The sequence below is a fragment of the Periophthalmus magnuspinnatus genome, chromosome 9 (assembly GCF_009829125.3).
Source record: "Periophthalmus magnuspinnatus isolate fPerMag1 chromosome 9, fPerMag1.2.pri, whole genome shotgun sequence".
In the NCBI taxonomy this organism is placed as follows: domain Eukaryota; kingdom Metazoa; phylum Chordata; class Actinopteri; order Gobiiformes; family Gobiidae; genus Periophthalmus; species Periophthalmus magnuspinnatus.
Window position 1 is genome coordinate 22,739,366 of NC_047134.1, and position 26,874 is coordinate 22,766,239.

The 26,874-nt window shown below is 38.3% G+C and overlaps 2 protein-coding genes across 3 annotated transcripts in view; both read left to right on the forward strand.

Annotated features, from left to right (window-relative positions):
• ppil2 (peptidylprolyl isomerase (cyclophilin)-like 2) overlaps positions 1–9,925 on the forward strand; it is a 93,944-nt gene extending 84,019 nt beyond the window's left edge. The window contains exons 6-21 of one of the 2 annotated variants that reach the window (XM_055224274.1): positions 125–176; positions 1,384–1,435; positions 1,517–1,608; positions 2,769–2,858; positions 2,937–3,012; positions 3,500–3,660; positions 4,960–5,035; positions 5,677–5,783; positions 6,101–6,190; positions 6,398–6,431; positions 7,083–7,200; positions 7,688–7,744; positions 8,147–8,219; positions 8,294–8,356; positions 8,467–8,603; positions 9,514–9,645. In XM_055224274.1, coding sequence (XP_055080249.1) covers positions 125–176; positions 1,384–1,435; positions 1,517–1,608; positions 2,769–2,858; positions 2,937–3,012; positions 3,500–3,660; positions 4,960–5,035; positions 5,677–5,783; positions 6,101–6,190; positions 6,398–6,431; positions 7,083–7,200; positions 7,688–7,744; positions 8,147–8,219; positions 8,294–8,356; positions 8,467–8,603; positions 9,514–9,613 — 1,378 coding nt within the window. In that variant the 3' untranslated portion in view covers positions 9,614–9,645. Of the gene's footprint in view, positions 1–124; positions 177–1,383; positions 1,436–1,516; positions 1,609–2,768; positions 2,859–2,936; positions 3,013–3,499; positions 3,661–4,959; positions 5,036–5,676; positions 5,784–6,100; positions 6,191–6,397; positions 6,432–7,082; positions 7,201–7,687; positions 7,745–8,146; positions 8,220–8,293; positions 8,357–8,466; positions 8,604–9,513 lie in introns of both variants that reach the window. The other variant, XM_033972382.2, reaches the window with a different exon arrangement.
• A 736-nt stretch (positions 9,926–10,661) lies between these two features.
• riok1 (RIO kinase 1 (yeast)) lies at positions 10,662–26,546 on the forward strand. The gene is made up of 17 exons (XM_033972381.2): positions 10,662–10,901; positions 12,740–12,875; positions 14,493–14,580; positions 14,663–14,732; positions 15,842–15,884; positions 16,019–16,111; positions 16,867–16,979; positions 17,066–17,146; positions 18,399–18,485; positions 18,576–18,713; positions 18,918–19,021; positions 20,324–20,430; positions 20,502–20,567; positions 20,641–20,748; positions 20,919–20,972; positions 24,938–25,042; positions 26,291–26,546. Exons 1-17 carry the CDS (start codon positions 10,819–10,821, stop codon positions 26,399–26,401), a joined length of 1,587 nt encoding a protein of 528 aa, XP_033828272.1. The 5' UTR covers positions 10,662–10,818; the 3' UTR covers positions 26,402–26,546.
• The last annotated feature ends 328 nt before the right edge of the window (positions 26,547–26,874 follow it).

Genomic DNA, 26,874 nt, shown 5'->3' on the forward strand with positions numbered 1-26,874 from the left:
GTGTAGAAGGCAATCAGCAAGTAACCTGCTCAAAGTACACACTGGCCCCACCTTGCAGTCAGTATAAATCTGGCATGACTAAGTAGCACTGACGAGGTGACTTTTTTTTTTTCTTTTCTTTCAGAAGCATTGTACCTTGGATAAAAAAGTACGGCACAAATCCAATCACGGGGGAGGTAAGCACACATTTTGTCTTAAGATGTGGCCAATGTTCTGGTAATACACCAAGTCCCACCAATGTATTTTTGAATAGAGTAGTCACAATATCAGATTTTAATGTTAGTTATTGTGGCAAGGAACATTGTTTTTTATGATTATACATGATAATTGACATACTGACAAAGCAATAGTGAAGTCCTTTCCCATTTCTCTAGTATGTGACCAAATGGATGAAATCAAATGTTATGAAAGATAAAGTCAACAAACAAAACATCAAATCAGATACTGGACTCAATGTAGCTGCCCGAGTGACATTTTTGTCACATGACGGAAAGATTAATTGATCAAATACTTTTTGATTAGACAATCCAATAATTAGGTATACAGTTTTAGATGGAGCTTTTTGGGCTAGCTTGCTTCCAGGATAATACTTTTTTTTTTTTTTTTTTGCTCAAAGGTGCTTTAAGTAACTTTTTCTGGCAGAGAGTCTGCCACCTGCTATAGGGAGATGCTATGGTGCAAACAAGGCCAAGTTACATGTCAGGTCCATGGAGAAGTACCCCTGACTCTGTTAGAATGCATGTTTTCAAGTAACTTTTTAGACGGTTGACAGGCCAGAGCATCTTTGCTGACAGGCAGGTCTCACTGTAGCAACACAATACGGTATACATTAGTGATCTTACAAAAAAATACAACAACCACGTTTTAATATGTTAATGCTAGCACAAATAAACTTGCCTGCCTGTCTGCCAAATGCACTCTAGTAACTCAACACAGGTTAATATGTAAATTAACTTGTAAATAGTTTTATGGGGGTAGTGCACGCAGTAATGACCTGTAGGGACAATGTCCTGTTTTTATTAAAGGACCAGCACCCTTGGCCAAACTAAAATGGACAATAGGCAAAATTCCATCCATTTCCATTGGAGAGGATTCTCAGTGGTGGAAGTAGTATAACATGTAGACAGATATTGATCACTTGATTTATTTGCATTTTTCTATTACATATTATGCAATGTATTTTAGAAATGTATTTTGTAAGTGTACTAACTCATGCCAAATCCCTTATCAAGTATCAGAAACACTAACATTTCCGTGGACACCAGCAGGTGGCGCACTCTTCATTATAAAAGTTACATAGTCTACCTTTAACAATTTCCTTAATTAATTATAAAAGCATTTTTTACACTGAAATTATCTGATGCCATTCTTGTTTTTCCTCAGAAACTCGAAGCAAATTCTCTTATCAAGCTTAACTTCACCAAGAACAACGATGGTGAGTTTGTTCTATTAAAGCCATATTCATGAAGTATAACCATAATGTTAGTGGTGCTGAGAGCTGTTTGGTTGTTTCTAGGAAAGTACCACTGTCCTGTTATGTACAACGTCTTCACTAATAATTCCCACATTGTTACAATCAAGGTCACTGGCAATGTCTTCTCTTATGAGGTTGGTTTAACTTCTACACAACAGGTTTTCATATTCAAAAATGTGATGATGTCATACTCTCAGATGGAGGACAGGAACAAGTTATTGATTAGATTGAGCTTTCATAAGAAGTACAGGGTGTCCATGAAATCTCTGTCTGAATTTCAAAATTTAATCAAAACTGCAAGTAGTGATAAAGGGCCCTTGCAACCCTTGCGACCGCAGAAGGGCCACAGTGGGAGAGCTGTGATTCAATATTTGCAGTGTCACGTTAGAGATAAACGCTTATGGCCCATTGTAACATTGCAGGGGGCGCTAGAGAGCCAGACAGGATTTTAATCCACACATCATTTTATCCAGCTCATCAAAATACACGGACACTTTGTTGGGTTTGTCTGAATCCGACAATGTTTGCAAACGTTATAGGAATTTTTATTTTAACGACTTTTAACCCCATATATGTCCTGACGATGCTGCTTCAGTTTGGAGTCCGTTGGATAAAATCCCTAGGACAAGTTTGTTAAAGTATCATTGCTAGATTTTAGGAAAATATGGTAAATAGATTCAAAATGACCACCTTCACATCAGTGTATGTCCCTCATCAATTTTTTTGCTTAGGATTACATAAAGGGTGTATTTCTTTAGTCTATGACAAATATAACCAGGCTGAGGCTAGTGAGCAGTTGAAACTGTCAGGCATGAAAACAAACTAAACCTTGGTTTGAAAAAAGAATCTATTAATATTGGTTAGTCACTTTAACCCAGATATACAATTTATACTCTATACTACACACCTATTAAAGAAAAAAAAAGCTTCACTAAAGTAACTAAATATGATGTGCAAGCTCTGCAGGTTTGATGCTTCTCTTTAAAGGTAAATCCTGTGTCTCATTCACAAATAGATGAAGCCACACTTATGAACTCTGCGGTGCATTTAGCTCTGTGCACCAGAGCGTGACCTCAGCGCATCGGCCTCAGCTTGCACTGATTTTAGAGGTCTGGTCAGGGGTAAGACGAGAGCGAGTTAAGTAACACTTTTCTTGTTTAGATGTCAATTAGAGTTAATAGGCCCTTCATCTGAAATTATCACCTCATCAAATTTGAGAATATGATCATAACCTATTGTGATCTAATTATAGTGAAATGTATAAAAATATGCAATTGTTTTGATTAAACTTCAGGCAGTGGAACAGCTCAATATCAAAACGAAGAGTTTTAAAGACCTGCTGACAGACGAACCTTTTATCAGACAAGACATTATTGTACTTCAGGTAAAAAATACAAAACTGTCTAATTGTTGGATTTTAATTTTGAATGTATTGTTTTGAATGTATTTTTTGTAATTACAGGATCCTACAAATTTGGACAAGTTCAATGTATCTGACTTCTTCCATGTAAAAAACAATTTGAAGGTCTTGGATCCAGGTGAACTGTAATTTAATTTATTGAGCCCTGCTTTGCCTCTGGCACTAGCACAGCAGTAGCATTAACTGAGGGGTGTGGCCTGCTCTGAATTTTGCCACTTTAAACGATCATCACATTGACAGATTTGGGCTAGGAAAAGGGTCAGGGATGTGACTGCTCAGCCAGTCACTGTCAGTCACTCACGTATCACTTATTGCCAGGGTTGGGTAAAGTAACCACTGTCAGAGCAGAGAAGCGAGAATTGACAGATAGACTTTCAACTTTCCAACTAAAGTGCCCCACAACTGTACCACTGGAGTTGACACTAGCAGCCAATGGATAAACTCACTTGCACTACTGCTGTGCTAAAATTGGGGGGCAAAATATGTCCCATCAGCATATTTTGCACAAGCATAACATACTTTTACATGGTACAAAATCTGGTGCTATAAATTACACCATACTTTTCATGGGAAATACATTTGGTCATTGTTTTAATTTGTTGTAGAGGAAGAAAAGGCAAAGCAGGATCCAGCATATCACCTGAACAGCACCAATCTGGAGACCAGAGAGACTCTAGCAGAGCTTTATAAAGATTATAAAGGAGATGAGCTGCTGGCATCCACGATGAAGGAACCGGCTGCCAAGAAAACAGACAAGTTTAACGCTGTGAGAGAATCCTCTTTTTTTCTGATATTTGGCCTGTATGAAAGCAGAGCAGTGCACATGCATGATGTCATACATACACACTAGAGGTAAGATCTTAAGCCCAAGCCTGAGTCCGACCTAAAATGTCAATCATTACGTTCGGGTCGGGTCGGGACGGGCTTCTTTCTAACTGACTTTTTAAAAATAAATATATGTTTATAAAAATGTATACTAAAACGATGTGTGGATACTAAACTTAGGAATACTTATTATAAAAAAAATAATTTGGATAAAACAGAGAAGGCGCTGTAAGGTAATTGCTATTTAACTACTAAACAGGAGCCGCAGAGCCAGAGCATACTCTGCGCACGTGAACGCCGCCCTCTTAATAATCTTCCCCTCCGCAAGTCCGCATCTATTTTGACCTGGTATCCCTGATATGGAGCAGCAAGAAGTAAAGGATAAACTAAAGACAGGGGAACTGAAAAGGCAAACACGCACCGGCAAGAGTGAGGTGTGGAAATGCTTCAAATTGATTGTAGAAAATGCTACAGAAACTTGTGTTGGCTTCGCTGAATGTAGTAAATGTGGCGCTTTGCTTTCATACGAGAGCAAAAAGACTGGCACCTCGACGCTGAGCAGGCATTTAAACAGCTGTACTGGCAAAAGTGATGATCAAACATCTATATTATCATTTGTCCCAAACCCAAAGACTGCACCTCTTCGCAGTAAAGCAGGCCATCACAGACAAGTGCTTATTTATGTTTTAGTTTGTTGTATTGTGATTTTAATGTCTTTCTTATTCTGTAAAGCACTTTGAATTACTTTGTGTAATTAGTAGGCTTATTTTTACGCATGTTTAACTTTGGTTCTTAATTTTTTGTTATTTATCCTCACAAATAAAATATGAACGTTCGGGTTTACTTCGGGCTCGGGCCTGCAAATCAAGTTAATTGGTCGGGCTCGGGCTGGGTCGGGCTTTAATACCCGCGGGCCTGGGTCGGGTCGGGCTGGATTTTTTAGGCCCGATCTTACCTCTAATACACACAAACCTGCTACATGTATCTAGTGCAAAAGTGCATATTAAAGCCCCACTCCACTCAAAAAATTTGTGCCACTAGCTTCTATGGAGCATTCCTATGCTTGAGAAATGTTCAAAATCTTTGAGCATAAGGACCCAGACTAAGTGTCAGCATGACAAACCATACCCATTGTTAATCAAGTTTCATATACAGTATAGCACCACTTAACATAGTGCAGAAGAGCTCTGGAATATTTTGACAGATAAGCACTTGTGAGATGCATGTTTTCTTGTTCCAGGCTCACTACTCCACAGGCAGAGTGTCTGCATCTTTCACATCGACAGCCATGACCCCTGCGACAATACATGAAGCCGGTGAGTATCTCAAGGTTATCCTGAAGGGCTGTACACTGTGCTATTGAGCAGGTATGCTCAAACCTCCCATTCCCAGGGCAGCTGAGAGACATGGTCCCTCCAATATGTCCTGGGTCTTCCCTAGGGCCTTCTTCCGGTTGAACATACCTGGACATCCGAAACAGATGCCCAAGCCAGCTTGGCTGGCTCCTCTCGACATGGAGGAGCAGCAGCTCTACTCTGAGCTCCTCCTGACCCAGCTCCTTCTTCATCACAACAGTTCGATACAGCAATTGCATCACTGCAGATGCTGCACTGATCCACCTGTCAATCTTGTGCTCTATCATTCCCTCATTTGTGAACAAGACCCCAAGATACTTACCTTTTTCTAGTCGAGCACCATGGCCTCTGATCTAGAGGTCCCATTACATGCTGCAGGCCCTGATTCGATGAAGCCTTTAGGACAGCATCTGCAAACAATTAGAGATGAGATTCTAATGCTTTGAATTGTAATATCTTTTAACTGCTACAAGTGACTGTTCCAGTATCCTTTTATGCATGTTGAAGCCTAACCTGAATCTGGTTTTGCTACACATGAGCAAAGCGTCCCTGGTCTTACTTATTATGCATGGTTTAATTTACTGTCTATTTTGCGCTTTCAGATGCTATTGCAGATGATACTTGTCGGTATCAGTATGTGAAGAAAAAAGGCTATGTCCGTCTGCACACCAATAAAGGAGACCTGAACCTTGAGCTTCACTGTGACAAGGTGCACATACTCACTTCCTTCAACTTTTTTTTTCTTTTGAACTAACTATAGCCTTTTAAACAAACATTCACATGGTCCCCATTCTGCTCAGTTGCTGAGTGTACTAACGCAGTCACCCACACACACTGTCCCAATATGAAGGTGACGCTTGGCGTTAGTAGTGAGTGTGGGTGTGCACAGACAGCTACTGATCCCACGCTCCTCCTACTCCCCTGCAGCACCCCTGTGTTCATGTGTAAAATACAAAAATCTTTTGCATTTAATTACAGAAAACAAGATTTTAATATTTTCATTGGAATTATGTTTATTTTTTTTAGATTCCCATTGCTGGAGAAAACTTTATTAAACTTTGCAAAAAAGGTTACTATGACGGCACGGTGTTTCACAGATCCATCCGCAATTTTATGGTATGTAACTCTTTATTTAGTTTTGGCTTTTTGTATGTCTCTGTACATAACTAACAGCATGTCAGTCCTTAACATACATTTATATTAGACATGACACGTACTGAAAATTATGTCAGTGAGTGTAACATGAAGCATGATGACTGATGAAAGTTGGATTTTGATCTTGCACTGCTAAACCTTCTTACAGTTTTGCTTCTTTGTTTTCAGATTCAAGGTGGGGACCCTACAGGCACTGGAACGGGTAAGAGGGAATGAATGCAGCATTTCTACAAACAACAAAACTTTTTTAAGCATGAACTTGTAATGTAATAAATTTGCAATGTTGCAGCATGCTATAGTATGAACTGATATTATATATCATATATATTTTTAGTTTTTTCAAATCACTGATTTAAAAAGGAATAAATTATTGTACAGTAATTAACTGAGAAAATATTTCCCCTGATGGTCTGTGTAATCCCTCCGGCAACCAGGTGTGTCTTTTGCAGTCACTAACAGGATGTTTTTACAGTTTTTGCCAAAATGCATAAAAAAGAAATAAAAAATGCAAGTCACGTTATTTAGTGGACACTGCCTAATTTATAACAACTACTGCACCCACTGTGTTTTCTTATTGACACATCACTTATATAAGAAAAAGAATGGGTACATTTTGCTATAGTAAATCACACGTAACACGCCCTCAAATTGCACTATATATTAATCTGCACTGGCAGTTTAGCACAATACAGATCAATACATCAACTTCAGCCCCATTGAAGGACTGGCTTTGGTAGGTGAAGTGTTAGCAGTGTTTCAGGATTTTAGATTGCTCTGCCCTAACAGGCCTATGTTTTATTTAAGGCATTTGATCATCAAGGGTTGGCTAATGGTCTTCTCATTCTGTTTCCAGGAGGAGAGTCCTGCTGGGGGAAACCATTCAAAGATGAATTTAAACCAAATATGTCACATGCTGGTCGTGGCATTTTAAGTATGGCGAACTCTGGGCCAAACACCAATAAATCTCAGTTGTAAGTAGGACTGGGCAATAAGCCCCCCCCCCCATTAGATTTTAATTGTCTTATTAAAAATACATACATTGCTTTGACTAATATTTCCTGAGCATAAACAATACAGACTATTAATCACAATTAATTACTATTACCATTTAACACAAACTAGTAAAAAAAAAAAGCTCTCTAAAAGTCTGAACTTTGCTCTCTTACTGATAGACATCTCCATTAAAAAGCCCCAAGCTGATAATTCACGATTGGAAATTACTGAATTTCAGTCTTGATTAAAATTCCATTAATTGCACAGCTTTAATTGTAAATCATTAAAATAGTAATTGCAGTTTTCTCCACATAACAAACACCATCTATATTTTATCATTGGTTGCACAGGCAAAAGCTCTTCAGTGGAGTGTGTTTCTGCACAAATGAAATGAAATTGGTTGTTCCACTGTAACTTTAGATAATTGTGTGTGCTTAGGTAATCATTTCTTTGTTTCTCCCTTAGTTTCATCACTTTTCGCTCATGCACATATCTGGACAGAAAACACACTGTATTTGGAAGGTAACCCATCACTCTGCTGAGAATATTTTCACTTTTCTTTACATTAGATGCGTTCATAAACATTAATCCTGTTATAATCTTTGCAAAAACATATGTATATTTCTTTAGCTGTTTAGTTCATAGTTAAAGGTGTACTGCGTAACCTCTCTGGCAGGGAATCCACCAACTAATTGTTTTTTATTGAGTTGTTATATCATGGAATATTCATTCATATGAGTGTGCACTGGACATGCACTGGACACGAGGAACAGGGCCCTGCTGTACAGACAGTTGAGTTGACTAAAACGCATTTTAGTAGGTGACTATTACTTTGTGAATGAAGCTTGGAGAGAACTAACATACGCTTAAGGCCAATCTTTGTGTTTTTGTCACCCATTTGAGTGTTACTTGTAATGTGTGCAGGGTTGTGGGGGGATTTGAGACTCTCACAGCCATGGAGAATGTGGAAAGTAACCCCAAAACAGACAAGCCAAAGGTAATTGAAACATCATGTTCTATTATATTCATGAAGTTACTATTATTGTGAAGACTTTTGTCTTTTCTTGACAGGAGGAGATTAAGATCCTTACAGCATCAGTGTTTGTGGACCCCTATGAAGAGGCTGACGCTCAGGTTAATGTCAAAAATCAGATTTGGTTTTGTGTTTTTCACAGTGCTGGTTATGTGGAGATTGTGTTTCTCGTGAGGAGGCTTTATGTGGAGATTATGGCTGTATTTTCCAGATTGCTGCAGAGCGGGAAAAGGAGCTTCAAAGGCTGGAGGAGGAGAAACAGGCCTGTAATCCGACCAAAGCCAAGGACAAGAACGAGCCAAAGGTCTTCAAACAAGGAGTGGGCAAATATATTAACCCAGCGACAGCGTAAGTACACAGTAGTTTAAAGGCGACATCTTGTACTTGTCCGCCATATACAGTAGTACAGTTATAATCTGTGACATCCGTGGATCTTCATCATCATTATATTTTGCACATTTTAAATCACAATATTCATCAAAAACGACTTGGTAAAACAAGTTCGCTGACTTCCGTGTTAGAAAATTGTGGTGCCTAATGGGAGATGACGTCCACGTAAACATCAGTACAACGGCGGAGATTCGATTTTTTATTTTTTTTTCATTTGTACCTACAGTTAAACCAGATGTTTACATACACTATATAAAGACACATACGTTTTTTTTTTGGGTTTTTTTTGTCACTGTCTGACATGAAATCGGATTAAACTTTTCCTGTTTTAGCAAATAGACATAATTTTGGTCATCCTAATTGGACTAAATGCCAGAATAATGAGAGATGGATTTTTTTTTTTGAGTAAATGGTGAAGGGGAACAACTATAACATGGTTAAAAGCTCTGAAAAGTCTGCTTTAATATCTTAAGACCTCAGACTCAGTCACAGATTGTGCTTGAATCTTGCGAGCTGTGTTCTTGAAAGCTGGCACCAGTGAAACTTGATTGTGTGAGCAGAGAAACCAACACCAAGCAAAAAGCTTATGTTTATGTGTACACATATGTATGTGTATGGACATCACATAGAGTATGTGAAGGACATGGACATCACATAGAGTATGTGACGTTCTGTGTAGTTGTAGAGGTTACATCATAGATCTGGGAAATGTAAGGTCACTGGTTTAAGACCAGTCTTTGGCACTTTGATACTGTCACTGTCCATAGTTGCTCCGTTTGTATTATTGTTTTACTCTTTGTACAGTGGTTTTGAATGCCTTCAACATCCTATGAATCAAATGTTTTATCTTACGCTTCCTCTTGTTCAGGAAACGGGCAGCTGAAGATGACAGTGGACCCTCCACCAGTACATGCTCAGCCAAAAAGCCCAAAGTTAGAGGCACTTATGGAGACTTCAGCTCCTGGTAGTAAAATATCATTGTTGGGTTTTTTTTTTTTTTTTTTTTAAACAATAGTGTATACGTGTTGAAATAAATACTTTTACAATCAGTCATCAGTGTCTGACTTTGTCACTGGTTTGGAGATAAATATGTAACTATCATGATCACCCTACAGACGTTTTCAATTAAGGAAATTGTATTTGTTTCATCCCAGAAGATTTTTGATGTCCAATACTGTTTTAGTGAGCTCATTTAAGAATGGGACTGAGTACTTTGAAAAAGCTTGGCTATGTAAAATTTAATGTATGATGTAAAATTTAATGCATGATGTAATTCAAGGGCCATTGTAAAAGGTGACTTTTTTTTTTTTTTTTTTTTTACAAAAATGTGCTAAAAATAAAAGTTAAAACCACATTACTTGTGCTGTCAAGTAACCCCCTCAAAGGCAAGCTTGTGGACATATTTTAAATATTTATAATGTTGCCATTTCCTTTTAAAGGTCCAATATTACAGAAAATTGACTCTTGTGAGGTTTAAGCCATGTTATAATATTATTACATCATCAACAACAAACCTGGAGTTGTTTTGTTTCATTCACACTTTGAATAATCCTGTATTAGTTTGTCTACATCTCTAAAGCTCAAAATGCTCTTTCACTTTGTTATGTCATGAATCTATAGTTTTCAAGTTAACACTGACCTTTTACCTTTTGTTTAGGTGAGATGGGGAAATTACAGGGTTTAAATTGTCCAAATGATTCTAGTGAAAGTGTATGAAGTGTAAAAACAGTGTAGCACTTTCTGTATTACCACATGACATCACAAGGTGGAACATTCTGTTGGGACTTGTGTGTGAATGAAACAAAACACAACTCCGGGTGTCTTTTTGATGAGTTAACAACATTAAAACATAGATACAAAAGTGGTAATATATGCCCTTTAATAAATATTAAAATTTGTCTTAAATGATCCCAAAGTAGACCGCTGTCGTTAAGTACCTTAATTTCCTCCAGAACAGTAGATGGCGGTATTGCGCCTTGTTCTTTCATCAACCGAATCTGTAGAGGATGTGAGTTTATACTTCCGGGTCGTCTTTCACGTGTCATGGATCTATCAAAATAACACACTCATGGATGGTCACTACACTCCTTTAGTTCACCGGTTGTGGTTGCTGTTTTGAAAGTGTTTGACGTCGACTGGGGATTGAAATACTTCTCGGACATAAACTGTAGGGATGGCACTTCTGGTGGATTGTGTTACGGGACAGTTTGATGACGCAGAAGAGGAGCACAGTGATGCGAACGAACACGGGATAAGGTTTTTTATGTTTTTAGGCAGCTTAGAGTCTTGCTGTGTGCGGTTTTCATGTTTTACAACGTGATGGTGTCATACTGTCAGATAGATAGGTGACAAGAGACAGACTTCTCTATTGATAACATTGTACTTTGCCATGAAATATCTAAAAGGCAAATTCACAAATGTTAAACCTAATAACTTCTCTGTTTGACTATACCCTAGAACTCACTCTATTACAACTAAATCTGCATTTTAACAACTTCATTTTGAGCTGTCCCCATCTGCATTAAATCATATTGGTCTATAACATGTTATGATGTCATCTGAGACCCAGCAATTGGTGATTTTCAGACTCTAGAAAGTGATGATGTCCTACTATCAGATGGGGGCAAGATATGGACTTCTCGGTTGCTGGGTTTCAGATGGCTAGTAATACACTGCCTTGCCAAAAAAGTCACCACCTGTATTTAACTAAGCAAATGATCTGCGGTTGCTGCAGTTGGTCAGGCCTAGGTTCAGCAACAGTCTCAAAGAATAAGGTCAGCTGACACCTGAATATACTGAATGATCAGGTTATTACATCAATGGATTTTTCTTCCCTGATGGCACGAGCATATTCCAAGATGACAATGCTAGCATTCATCTGGCTCAAATTGTAAAAGAGTGGTTCAGGAGCATGAGACATCATTTTCACACATGGATTGTCCACCACAGAGTCAAGACCTTAACCCCATTGAGAATTTTTGGGATGTGCTGGAGAAGGCTTTGTGCAGCGGTCAGACTCTAACATCATCAATGCAAGATCCTGGTGAAAAATTAATGCAACACTGGATGGAAATAGATCTTGTGACATTGCAGAAGCTTATCGAAATAATGCCAGAGCGAATGCATGTCGTAATCAAAGCTAAAGGCAGTCCAACAAAATATTAGTGTGTTTTTTTTGGCCAGGCAGTGTATTTAATGCAGATGGGGGGTAGGTAAAATTAATCTCATTCAAATGCAGAATTTTGTAGTAATACAGTCTGATTTTTAGCAGAAATGATGCAGGGTTTGATATCACATTCTGGAATCAGGAAACCCCCAACTGATGATATTTGACATGAAACTTCTAATGACTAGACCCAAGAACTCACCGTATTACAACAAATATGAGCTTTGTAACAATATTCATTTTACCTGCCCCCCTTCTCTATTAAATAATCATTTTTCTGGAGAATGTTGTGATGTCATCTAAAACTCGGCAATTGAAACTTTGCAGTGACATCACGCTGGGGATGTTCTACATGTACTTCTATAGTGGAATGTCCAGCAGTTGTCATGGTGACACAATGTACACATTAGCAAACACTGTCAAAGATAAAATACAAAATGGATTTGAACAACAACCCACATAGGTGTTTGATTTTCACCCAAAAGTTGAAGTGACAAACTAAAAAACTGTCAGCTAATGCTAGCTAGCTTGGGATTGTAGTTTGTGTGTGAGACTTGTTTAACAATACACATCACCTCCTGCTTGCCTGTTGTAGTTCCAACTAAACCAGCTGTTTCTGGTCAGATTGTGTTAAAATAAAGCTCAGTTTAAAGTAAAACAAGCCTCAGACAGTGCAGTGCTTACAGTTAACATCACACCCCCAAGGAATGTTGATCAGCTGCAAAATATCAATATCTGAGTATCAATATCTAATGTTGTGTGCATCACAGCATAAGAAAAATAAAACGGCACCTTTTAAAAATGGGGCCAGAGGCTGTTTAAACTCAGGCTAAACCAATGGGCTTTTCCCGTGAATCCTTTATTTATTTATATTAAATGTAAAATTGAATTATTGTAGTAATTGTATTTATTTTATGATTAAATCTAGTAAAATCCACATGCAGACTGAGCTTTGTGATGACCAGTTGGATTCTGATGCTGAAGAGGAGGATGAAGATGATGAAGATGAGGACTATGAGTGGATGTGGACTTCAGACCATCCTACAACTGGACCCAACTCCCAGGTCTGTTCAGTACAAGGGGTTGGTCATAAAGACAGTGTGCTATAGAAATAACTACATTGTTGTATGTTACAGTGGTTGAAAGAGCACTGCAAATTTCTACTCAAGTAAAAGTTAAATTACAAGTAGACTTACTGTTGCCAAAATTGTAAAATAAAGTAAAAGTAAAAAGTTCACATGAAAAATACTACTTAGAGTACTAATTAATAGTTACTTTTTAACAAATGTATTAGTATCAATTTAGATCATTATTTTATATAAATTGAACCGTTTAAAGCTGAATTTAGTCATTTCAGACCATAATCTGCATATTCTGTGAGCTCTGATCGGAGCAGGAGATGCTGTTATGTGAGTGTGGAGGGACAGAGAGGAGCAGAGACAGATGTGGATCAGAATAATTGGGACTTGTGCTGTACTCAGTACTCATATAATATTAAAGTAACTAATTACAATTACATAGCTAGAATTATACTTAAAGAGAAGAACGGGTTTAAAAATCTACTCAAAACATGACATTTTACATAGGCTTTTTCATTGTAATTGTCGGCCATCGTAAAAAGTGACATTTTTATGACATAGTTGCTGAATTTTATAAAGAAGACAATGTCTTTTACGGTAAGGGGTGGGTGATATGCCCCCCAAATAATTCACAATTTTCTTGGGGCCAGATCACAATTCCGATTTTATCATGGTTCATGTAAACTACAAGTGTGAAATGTAAAGTACATTTACATTGCCTTGAAGAGGTAACTACAGTAATCTACTTCTTCTGAAAGTTCACACTTTATTGCAGTTGGTCAAATGCACCTGTCACTCACTCATGGCAATGGTGTGATTGACCAAAAGGAGGTTTAAGTGGTAAAATGTGTCTTTCTTGGAGGACAGAGCTGCATCAGCTGGAAAAATTTGTGGCAATTATACCAACATAGCACATCACCACAGGAATAAGATCATGATTTCACTTCTATCACCATATTGTCCAGCCCTATTTTACAGGTTTTTATTCTTAAACTGCAACCAACATGGATCATGATTTTACACTTAAAACAGCTTAGTAATAGAAATGGGTCACTGATTTACTCTTAGGCCCCGCTTCTTCATAGTGACGTTTCACTGTTGCAAACAGAAGATTTTCCTTTACATGTTTTTATAGTTTAAAATGCTGTGACCGTTTTGAACCCTATATGTATGCTCCTGAGTTTTGTGAATAATCACAAGTACGTACAGAGTAGGGGGCGGGGAAGGAGGCTGACTTAAAACTGATTTTCTGAGCACTCAAGCTTTGAGTGTAGGACAGTGCCAGACTACTGAAACATGCAAGAATATATCAAAAAAACAACACAGAGTAATAATGAAGGAACGCCTTTATAACATGGACAACTGCTCATAAAAGTTGTTTCTGCATAATGTGACCTCCATTAACTCGCCCTTAATTTAGTATGTTCTCAGATAATATTGAATATGTTCACTTCTATATTTTAGCATTAGGATTTTGTTTACAGATTTATTTTCAGCCTATAATTATTAATTAACTGATGACTCATATAATTATTAATAGTAATAACTCAAAATAATTTTCAAAACTGATCCAGATTTTACACCCCTTCTCTTTTCACACAGGCAAACCGGAAGCCATCTAATGGTAAAACGTCAAGTTCAACACCTGCAGACAAGGCTCTTAGAAAGTATGAAAATAAAATTAACCTTGGTAAGTACTGTTCTTTAATATCTGTCTGAACTTCACAGTCCTTTGAAATGTTTCAGAGCCATTGCTCTTATTGTTTTCCCAGATAAATGCAACTTGTCTGACTCAGTCATCAATAAAGTCACTTTGGTGCAGAGGCAGAAGGACAATGACACGTATGTACATGTGATCCTATGATCCTAATATTTTTTTCTCTCAGTTACCAATCGATATTCAACATGCAGATAAAGGTGCACTATATAACCTAGAATTAACAGCAGGTGGCCACTGACAGGTCAGCTCTGTTGAGAGGTGACCCTGTTTACAGTAAAATGGCATGCTTTTCAAGGTAATGGCCACCTTTTACAGATCAGGTTTTCTGAAACCCCTTAGTTGAATGACCGTAAAATCAGCTTTGGGTTTTCTGTTTCACATAGAGGGTTCAGTTTAACTCTGAGCCTGTTGCTGTAGTAACAGTGTCTAAAACTAAGATGGTCTGAAGCAGGTTTTGTTTTTCTAACCCTTGGTCTGCTCCTGATGGAGAGCTCACATTGGTCACAGATGCACTTAATTATCCTCGACAAGAGTTTAGTGACCCTTAAAACCCATGATCTTTCATCAAATGTATTAGATTAATCATACTTTATGCGATTTGATCTTACATCAGTCAAAAACACTCTCATCATCTTAGATTAGTTAACAATCACATTTGGAAATTACCAAATTACTTTAAAATCTGATTATAAATATTTTATAAAGACTTTTATTGGAAAACTTTTGAAGCTTGTAATACTTTAATGAAAGTACAATGAAATAGTTTAAGCCATTTTGTCTTTTTTTACTGACATATACTGCATACTGACACCATTTATTATACCTGATGTGCTCCTCAACATTTCTTTTATATTTAACATTATGAGTCTGTCCCAAGCGTAATCCTCGGTCACATGACTTCCGGTACATCTTAAAATGGCAAATGGCCAATATTCCTATAATAACATAATGAAACCTCAACAGTCGTACACATTTAGGCACTCAAATGTAATTGGAGTAAGGACATGCTGTGTCTAAATCTTTTATCTACAGCCTGGCACGCATTGGCATGATCAAATACTGTTTTTTTTCCTCTGTGGTTCTCCAGCTTCTAGACCATGATTTCAATATTTAATGTCATGGTTGGCAGTCTAGTCTGCTGTGTACTATTGTCTTGATTAAATATCTACAGTCCAGTGCTGTTGTACAGTATTGCTACATTATGTAATGTAGTCTGATTTGTCTTGTCCAGGTTCAGAGTAAAAGACAAGTCTGATCGGGCAACAGTAGAACAAGTAAGTGCATTTATGTTGTTGGTTTGTCTTAAATGTTTCAAACATATCTTTTAACCAGTATTCCACTATGTATTTAGCTTTGTTTTGTCAGACATTCCAAATGAGATCCTCACATTCTCTCTTGGTTGCTGTAGGTCTTGGATCCTAGAACGAGAATGATTCTGTTTAAAATGTTGAGTCGGGGAATCATTTCTGAAATTAACGGCTGCATCAGCACGGGCAAGGAGGTACATCTGGTTCCATCTGTTTTAGGCCTGACTGACACTATTGTTTACAAAGATTGAGTGACAAGTCAGTCAGTTATAGGCTGACTGTTGTTGTGTTCTTAGGCAAGACACTTCACACAACTTGCCTAGTATGAATGTGGTGTGTGTTTGAGTGTGTGTGTGTAACTGCTTGGTGGTGGTTGGAGGGGCCGATGGCACAGATTGGCAGCCTTGCTTCTGTCATTCTGCCCCAAGGCAGCTGTCACTACAACACTAAAGCGTCATTCAAAAATTCTACTGTGAGTGTACCCTTAGTCCCAGTTTAGAACCAAAATCATGAAGTATTTACTCCAGGAGTTCACAATCTTTTCAAGCCAGGTCTACGCAGTTGGTAACTGTGTAACCAATTTCAGACCCTCACTGCAAAATTAAACTGATGTCTGTAAAATTTTATAAAACAATTTCCAAACATTTAATTGCATTTATTTGAGTAGTCATGTATTATTATACTTAATTCCACTAAAATATACTGTTATTAATACAAAAAAGATATAATACATTGCATTTATTTGTATCTCACATTATTGTGAGAATTTTGCAGTAAGTATTGTTGCCCTTTGTGAAATGAATGCACTGAAATTAAATAGCACATATATTTTACTTCATTCTGTATATTACATACTTTTGGCATTTTGCTTCTCATTTTAACTATTGGCATCAAAATAACAGTTTCATATATATTTTTCATATATATTTTCTTTCCCCATACAATCCAGGCAAATGTGTATCATGCCTTGACGTCAGAAGGCAAGAGCAGAGCCATAAAGATCTACAAAACATCCATCTTGCAGTTCAAAGACCGGGACAAATATGTGTCTGGGGAGTTCAGGTAAGTCAGCACATGTCATTAAGTCTTTACATATAGTTTGGCTTTATGTTGTAGCTGTACAATGAGGTGCTTCTGGTCTCCTGCAGGTTTCGCCATGGCTACTGTAAAGGGAACCCTCGAAAGATGGTGCGGACGTGGGCTGAGAAAGAGATGAGAAACTTGCTTAGGTACTGAAATGAACAGTTAATGGCAGAATATTTATATGGCTGGTGACAGGACTGCAAAATTTCAGAAATGTTGAAAGGTGGAAAATTCCCATGGGAATTATCACCAATTTGGAATCAGAATCAGCCATTATCACAGAGCAAAATTCACAAACTAGGAATTGCTTTGGCAGTATGATGTAATCTGTTAAAGCTGCAAGCAACAAGGATAGCTCTCGTCTTCGTGCGCACTCCCCTCCCATGCATGGAGTCATGACCCCTTGGGTCATGGCCCCTTCATTACTACAGCCCTTATATCACAGTCGTCCCTGCATAGCAACCGCCTTTGAATTGGGACCATCCCTCAAACGACAAAGAATATTACTTGGGTCCACTCGAATTTTTGGCATATTTTGAGGCCTACAATTACTTCCCCAAGTTTCATGGCATGTGGCATCTTTTATGTGCATTATAGGGGGCGCTATTTTGTTGAGTGGCCATGTGCTTTTTTTCTTAGCTCTCTTCTTGTTTGGATTTTGTACCTGTGGTTACATTTAGAGCTCTCTCTCAGCCGATACTCGTGGCTGTGAGAAGTCTTCGGAGAAATGAGGAAATAAGGTATATTTTGTCAGGTGTAAACTATAAGGAGTATTACAAAAAACTGATATTTTTTGAAAATCCACGTGTGTAGATGTGGTATGTTCTGAGCTGTAATATATTGTTTTGCTTCTAGTCATGCTTAGAATTTAATGGGTCGTATTTTATACAAATCCGATAATGTTGGCATTTCATGTCTGTGGTGGCGCTACAGCATTCAGTGTTATTAGACACCATAGCCCATTACATTCAGGCCAGGATCACACAACTGTGATTTAAATTTAAATTTGTTATATAGAATAGAAAAAGCATGTTGTCGTTCTCATAGAGGGTTCGCTAGCTGCTTGTCTTAATGGAGATGTTATTGCCTTTGCTTTGCCTAGAATGGTCCAAATTAAGGCATTAAACTTGTTTCACATCATGGAGACAAGAGGGTAATTCATACCCCTCTGAAGAATGCATGTTTGTCATTGTGTTTTTAGCAATAAAAACACCAGTAGTTGAAAACAAGTTTAATGCCACAGTGTGTAATATTCCAGACAATGCAATATCATCTCCATGGAGACAAGCAGATGGCGAAAACCAGACATGTTACACCTTTAATTTACATTATTATTTGTCAGATTTCCCCCTCTTTTCTCACTAGTTTGAGTCAGTTTGGTGCATTCGCTGCTTTCAGATTACAGGTGGCTGGTGTTTTGAGTCCAGAACCGCTGCTGCTAAAGAGCCATGTCCTGCTTATGGACTTCATTGGAAAAGATAACATGTAAGGTTTGACCTTCCCTATAAATTAAAGTAGTAGTAGTAGTATTCAAAGTGTGTAAGACTTGAAAGTGATTATTTTAATCTCTCCCAGCCCAGCTCCTCTGTTGAAGAATGCAGCTCTGAGTGAGTACAAGGCTCGGGAGCTGTACCTTCAGGTGGTTCTGCACATGAGAAAAATGTATCAAGATGCAAGATTAGTTCATGCCGACCTCAGCGAGTTCAACATGTTGTAAGCCATTTGCACTTGCTATTTTATGAAAAATTTAGCGCCAAAATTTAATTAGTACTTAACGCTAAGACCGTAGTGTATAAAGCAGTATGACTAGTATGTATATGTACATGTATAAGATATTCCAAAACAGTAAAGATGCACATAGCTAACTATTTGAGCCAGCAAGATTGAACCATGACATTTTTCACTGCCTCGGTGCAGGTATCATGAAGGAGACGTCTACATCATTGACGTGTCTCAGTCAGTGGAACATGACCATCCACATGCGCTGGAGTTCCTCCGCAAAGACTGCACCAATGTCAATGGTACCACTTCTATTTTCATTTAGGCCTGGGCTACAGTCTATTATTTACACTATGTCTTCTATCGGCTCATATGAGCACTGTCCCAGCTCTGTATCGCTGGGTTGACCCAAAACAGCGCTTCTGCTTAATTGACTTATATAAGTATTAAAATATAAAGCCCATAACGGCATTCTACTGTTCACATTCTACTCCCACTTTGATGAAGATTACCTCATATTTGCAGAGTTATCTAAATGGTGTATTTCCCTCCTTAAAAAAATTAAGGTCTTTGTGCATTTGCAAACTGTAATCTGGCTTTTCTATGTTTGTTTTGGAGTAATGACTTTTTCCTGGCAGAGTGGCCTTTCAGCCCATATTGGTACATTAGTTGTATCACTGTGGATAATGACACACTCTTATCAGCTTCAGCCAACATCTTCACAAGGTTTTTCTTTTGTCCTTGGGTTGATATGCACATTTCAGACCAAAGCGCTTTCATCTCTGGGACGCAGAACCCGTCTCTTTCCTGAGCGGTATGATGGCTGGACAGTCCCATGGTGTTTATAGTTGCGTATAATTATTTGAACAGATGAACGTGGCACCTTCAGGAATCTGGAAATCGCAACCAAGGATGAAACAGACTTGTGAAACTCCACATTTCTCTTCCTGATATCTTGTCTGCTTTCTTTTGACTTTCCAATGATGCTACACAAAGAAGCAATGTGTTTCAGGTATATTTTCAAATACATCGACAGATGTGTCTCTAATTAACTCAAAATGTTGTCAATACATCTGTCAGAAACAAAGACAAGACATCATCATCTGTTTTTTCCCAAATTGTTTAAAGGCATAATCTTATTGTATGTAAACTTCTGACTGTGAAGAAAGTCATGAAAAAATGTCAAAAAAAAAAAGTCTGTCTCTCATTATTCTGGCATTTAGCAAATAGAAATGATTTAGGTAATTCTAAGTGACCTAAAACAGGAAAAGTTTAGTCTGACTTCACGTCAGACAGTTAGAACAAAAGTATTTGTCATTTTATATAGTGTATGTAAACTTCTGGCTTCAACTGTCTAAACACCACCACCTCAATATTGTATTAACTTGTATTTCAAAATGTTTGATTCTCATAGGCCTATTCTCAACTGCCCATGTGACTTTTTCAGATTAATACTATAAGTTTTAGTTTTAGTACAGTTTAGCAGGTGTCCCTGGAATGTTCTTCCTAATGGGCAGAACACAAACTGATCAGTCTGCTGTGTGTTCAAGAAATGTGATCAAATCTAATTTGGGTCTAACAGCAGTGTGTTTGTTTTTGTTCAGATTTCTTTGCAAAGCGAGCAGTAGCTGTGATGACTGTCCGAGAACTCTTTGACTTCATCACCGATCTGTCTATTAATGAAGCCAATATACAAACCTACTTGGACAAGGTTTGATCATTTTAATGCAGTATATTTTAGATATAGACTCAATTGAAATATTTGTTTGTGTGTTTCTGCAGGCTATTACTTTGGCCGGAGAGCGAACCGCAGAGCAACGGTCAGCACAGGAGTGCATAGACGAAGAGGTCTGAATGCAGGATAAGTACAATTAAAGTAATCCTATGGTATTATGAAAGAACAAAAATGTCCTCTCTCTAGGTATTTAAGCAGGTGTACATCCCCAGGACTTTGACTCAAGTGAAGGACTACGAGAAGCACGTGGAACAAATTCGGGCTCTGCCCACAACTGCAGGACAAAATGACAATGTGAGGAAATTGTGAAATTATTAATTACTATTATTAAATATTATTGTTATGTAAATTGGTGTCCTAATTAGAAAAAACTAAGGTGAAAGCCTATGTGCCAAAATACTGCTATAAAATTTTAGTCATGTTGCTGTACTTAACCAATGAGAAAAACAAATTTTGTGATGCAGGTCCTGTACCAGACGCTGACTGGACTGAACAAGGACCTCACAGGAGTGCAGACTGTGAGTGATCGTTCTATTTTTCATCATTCATTATAAGTCATATCAGGGAGTTGTACAGCATCGACAGTGTGTTTGAATGTTGGTAACTAGCAAAGGCTGATTTATTTAGTTGTAATGGGCCAGAACCATGTACAAAAAAAGTCCCCATATGTGATTTGCATGTTAGCATCTCTTGGCAATGAGATTTTGGAATTATGACCTTTCACCCCTGAATAACATCCTGTTCTGGGCACTGATCTCCTCTCCAATATCCTTTAATAATAATAGGCACCTGCTCTTGGAGATTCGGCCATTACTGTGGACCTCAGCGCCTGAAGGCCCTCATCATTATCTGTGTGACACCTAATTTGTTCCAGGTTTGGCCTGTCAGATTCAGATAACCTGGCTGGTTCACATGCTGCAGGTCCTTCTGGACCTCCTGCAGGGATTGTTTCTGGTTGTATTTGTAGTATTTACCTTGTCAGTTTTGTATACTACATTGAGACTGTAGTTTTGTAGGGTCATGAGCATACTCTGGAGCCTTTTGGGAGTGCTGAGGAGGGACTTGCCAAAAAATGAAATGGCAAAAATCTAAATCGGGCTTGTGGTCCGCCTCTGCAGTAATGACGTTGCAGCCATACAAATACTGGTTAAACCTTTAACAAGCAAAAACTATGCTGAGGCATTCTTTCACAATGTGTGCATAATTTATTTCAGTCAGAGTGAGGGCTTGTGAAGCAAATGTAAAAGGCTGCCCCTCCTGAATGAGACAGCAGCCAAACCCACTCTGACTGGCATCACTCTGAATAGTGATGGCTTGGAAACATCATAATGGCGACGTACAGGCACAGTTGTGCCAGTGATTTAAGTTCCAGCATTGATGTATCATGTTTGGGCAACCAATGCCAGGGTCTTTATCTAACATTCTTTGCAGCACCTCGTCGACTCTGGAGATGTGGGGCATGAATTTTGCCAGACAGTTAGCCAAGTCAACAAGGCGCTGTAGGATTTGGCATGTCCACTATGGCCCTCACTTTTGGAACAGGTTTAAGCCTAGTAGTGAGAGAGTGTGGCTGTAAAAAACGAACTTCTGTCACCTTGAACGGCAGCCTCTTTAGCCGTAACTTCAGCTTGACTTTTCTGCCGCACTTAAGCAGAGCCAGGAGCATGGCGTCAGGGTCAGCCTCCACTTCTGCATCAATATCACTGCAACCCATCACCAGAATGCTGTCAGCAATAGGCTCAATGTCTTCCAGATCTACCAGCAGCTCATACTGCTTTCTTTGATATACTTCTGGTGCCACTGACACACCAAAAGGGAGTTTCAGCCAGTTCTTCCTCCCCCATGGGATCCAAAAAATAGTCATGAAACTGCTCTCTGTATCTGTTCTCTGCAAAAAGGGATCTCTAGCACCAGCCGAAGTGAAGACACATTGGTGAATTGAATATATCGCTGTACTTGCTCAACAGACTGTCTTTGGTCAGATGGCCTGGTGGTAGTACAGTGTTCACTTTGAACCCATCGTCTGCAATACTAAAATGCGTGAAGCCAAGGCGTTCACAAGTGTCACCTGACAAGAGAAACAACTGTCCCTTTTTTACTTACTTACCTACTTACTTATTTCGAATCAGAGCTTGTGCCTGTTGCCCTGAACACTTGAGTGTATTATCTCGAATCCTGGCCTTAGTTGCAAGCTTTTGCTTCCCCTTTCCTTCCCCTCTGCACTGGCTGACTTAATAATGTAGAATTTGTCTGCTCATCACTTCTCTGCCCTGTTGCAGAGTGACCGCTTGTATTTTCTTGTCTTTCTCTGCTCTTCCAGTCATGAGAATATAATGCTCAAACATGGCCCATAAAACTTACCAGTTTGGGCTATAGTCGGTGGTGAAGCTCATTGGAGAAGGCAAAGGAATAATAGCCACCATGCTTGCTGTGGGCATGAGGCCGATTGAGTCTTTTACCTCAGATTCAGACATGAACCTCACCAGCTTGCCGTTTTTACCGCTGTTGACTGCTGCTGTTACTCAAACTCATGTGCTTCTGCCCTGGGCTGATGTGCAGCAAGCTATGTCAAAAGTTAGGTGTATGTGTGTTTAAAGCAGTGAGCTAATGATGATAACTTGGGAAGTGTTTAACGTATTTGATCTGGATTTGGGGACTTCAGACTGGTGTAAACACGTAGTTGTCCACACCAATGCCTGACTCAAAAACAAATGTAGACAGCACATATTTGGCAACTGGAAATAAAACGCATCTAATAATTTTAGAGGGATATTTAGATTAGTTTAAACACCTGAGGGCCATCTAGTTTCCAAAAGAACTTTCCTATCACCATCTTCAATATGCAGATAATGGCCGTGTCCCAATTCGCCCACCTGGCCTTAGAATCACCATTGGAAGGGCGATTCGAAGGGCAGTTACGTAATTTCCGGTGCGACAAGGGCTGTCCCATTTCAACACACCCTACTGAAGGCGGTCAAAAACCTGCCCTTCCCTTTGCACCGTTTCCATGGAGAATGTTCGTTTCTATTGTAAGCGTCAAAGACCAAGAGACTGAAACATAAAGTCAGAAGGTTTAATGAGTTGCACACAGGTAATGTGAACAATGAAGCAACGGACTCTGAGGAAAGGACAGAAGAGAGTCCTGAGACGTGCACAAAATCTTTATGAGTTCCGTACATTCCATAGGTCTGCACCCCCTCGTGGGCACGTGTTATTTACCTTCGTGTTAGTAAATCAAGATACTAGCCGATGTAGTGCTGCACTGCTAGAAAATACCTTATAATAATCAAATGAAAAGAACTGGCACAGCATAGAAAGGAAACAGTGCCCTCTACTGTTATTAAAGTGGTGTAGCCACTGGCCAAAATACCGAACCATTAAACTGCAATATCCCACTATATGTACCACTAATCAGTGTTCTCTGGTTTATAGACTATGAATGTAAAAATTATATTGTTACCTCTGTCTCTGTTATTACGTTTTCACAAGGTATATTTTGTTTAAGTTATGAAGTAGCTACAATTGAGTAAAAAAAATCACCTCAAACGTTATATTTGCCTATTGATATTCAATCTAAACAGAAAGTAACGGCTGTGATGACGACATCTTGACTTTTCTTCTATTAAATAATAAATCATTCAAAATAACGTACGTAATGTACGTATCGTACGTTCAAAGACAGCGGTGGAAGTGCGGTCCGTGGTGTAGGCCTGTCCCACTTCAGCAAGATGGCGGCTACACTGAGGAGGGCAGATTCTCGACCGGAACCTTCAAACTACACTTTGAAGAGTACTTCGAAGGGCCCCTTCAAAAGGTGCATTTGGCGAATTGGGACACGGCCAATGATTGGGGGCCTCTTGGGGGCCCTCTGGTGGCCTCAGAGCCCTAAGCAGTAGCTTAGGCCGTGCAAAGGGAAGGGCAGGTTTGTCGGCCGCATTCAGTAGGGTGCGTTGAAATGGGACAGCCCTTGTCGCGCCGGAAATTACGTAACTGCCCTTCGATGCACACTTCGAATGGTGATTCTAAGGCCAGTTTGGTAAATTGGGACACGGCCGGTGTCTGTTTATAGGCTGGGCCGGCCATGCTAGCAAACATGCTTATGATTGCTAAACTACAATACTTAAACAGCATTTTAGGCTTGTACAGCTGTATGGTAGTTTCGTAAATGGAGGCCAATATTTCTAAAACTGTTTATGTTCCTGCACACAATACTTGATTTTTCACATAGCAAGGCCTTGGTCATGTAACTTCTTTGTTACTGACGCAAGCTTTGGTTGAAGGAGTCATTTTGCATGCCCACTTGCTACAGTTTGAAGCCTTGCATCACTGGTGATGGCTCATTTCTCAAGGAAGAAAAATGAGCCACACAGAGTGCAATAAAAACATCCAAAATGAAAACAACAAATTATTAGTTTTTTAACTAAAAAGTTACATGTTTGCATTGCTGTTTTCTGTTTTAAAAAAAGCTTTTGCTTGGGTCCAGATCCCAGCTTTACTGGAGAATCTGGAGTTGGATGAAGAGCAGGACACTTCTTCTGGAGAAGAGGAGGAGAAAGAGGACAAGACAGAAGAGACACCAGACAGAAAGGTATTTAATATTAGAGTGGAGTATGATGGAGCTTTAGACCCAACTTTGTGGCCAAACCTCTTTGGCTAAGCAGGTTGAGGCTGGTGAGGACTTGGATGGGAGTGCAGAATTGTCTAAATTAAATTAAGAATGTGAATGTTTATGCCAGAGAGATATTCAGTTTATTACGAAGACCTGCCATGTAAATAAGTGTCAGATACCTCTAGCTACAGTGTTGTTTCAGAGTGGGTGCAGAGTGCAGTGAGGGAACCAAAGACAAATGTATACACACTGGGATTGAGCTTTTTACACATTCAGTTGACCCAAATCTAGACTTGCAATTGTGTGAGGTGGGACAAAATAATTAGACCTCAAAGTTATATTTTATATTTGATTTAAAATTAAATTATTTAAATTTAAGTAATTGTGATAGCCAATAAATTAGGATGCAAAATTCATAAAGAAAAGGCAATAAAATTATTAGAGGAAATATGTATTTATTGATATAACAATAGCACCATGAAAAAAAAATCTTACATTTTCTAGAGCCCTTTATTTAGATTTTTATTGGATGTTTGCTCTAAATGCAATTCCCTTTTAAGTTATTCACAAACAATACCTAGTGAAAATAGCAGCCCTTTTAAAATGTATAATTCAATTCACATTAAAAGTGCGTTTTTGTAAAATCTGTGTGATCTTAAATTGATTTATGAAGGTCTTAAAAAGTCTTAAATTTCACTCTAGAAGGTGTGCTGTAACCCTGACATATCAAACCAGAATATGGCTGGGCAATACATAATTTTACGTTCATCATATTAAAACAGTGAAATTGTACTCGATCTATATGTAGATCTATAGCCCTTTGAAAGACAAGGAGCCACCACAAGGATTGTATTTCAAGTTTGTAATTTAATTTATATTCTACTTTGACTGCCTGGGTTTGGATCCTATTGCCCTCTTCTATGCCATCATCAACTACTATGATATGACAAGTAAACATTCTAACTAGTGTGATAATACACATAAATAACATAGTTTGAATTTATAAGTGGGCCCCTTGAAGCACTCACTTTATGTGTTTTTTAACATAATAGTTGAGTGGTTTTGGTAAAGTTGTCACATTGTCTTCTATGTTACTAGTTGTTGGGTTATTTGAATCTAATACTTTTGGCATTCTTATTCTACTTCTGCTGTTCATTTGATTTGATGTTGCAACAATGGAATTTCCCCATTGTGTGACAAATATATATTTTTACATTTTTCATGTAGGAGCTGAAAAGACGAGTGAAAGAAGCACAGAGGGAAAAGAGAAAAACTAAAATTCCCAAACACATTAAAAAGAGAAAACAGAAGGTGTCTCGCAATAATCTCAAGAACTAATGTTCATCCTGAGACGTAGACCTCATCTACAGATGCTGCACACAAAACAACATTAACCAACACTGTACATTAAACACACACCTCTATACACATCCTTTTTATATATATATATATATAAAACAAAATATGTGCTTGTATGTTGCCTAAAGAAAATAAATAAATAAATAAAAACAACAATGAATTCTGAGTAAGTGGTTCTTTGAAATAAACACCTGTGGTTTCAAAAGGGTCTATCACTCTGTGAAAGAAAAATGTACTACTGTAAGCACATGTATTAAAGTGTCAATTTACAAACTACTATCTGTAGGCCTATTAGCTTTATTAACTTTTGAAATAACAAGTTTTTTCTTATCTGTCTTTGCTTTCTTGTTTCTGTTTTGTCAAAGGACAAATGATTATGTGGAAATAAATCATACATTCAGAGAGTTTTACATCATTACAAAGCAGAGTACACATGTTTTTGTAAGAAATAT

What these genes read in the sequence shown, in the direction of transcription:
- riok1 (XM_033972381.2), top strand. Translation starts at nt 10,819, where the DNA reads ATGGCACTTCTGGTGGATTGTGTTACGGGACAGTTTGATGACGCAGAA. An exon ending in TTCATTGGAAAAGATAACAT is followed by an intron (nt 18,486 to 18,575) that starts GTAAGGTTTGAC and finishes AATCTCTCCCAG; the next exon opens with CCCAGCTCCTCTGTTGAAGA. An exon ending in AGACTGCACCAATGTCAATG is followed by an intron (nt 19,022 to 20,323) that starts GTACCACTTCTA and finishes GTTTTTGTTCAG; the next exon opens with ATTTCTTTGCAAAGCGAGCA.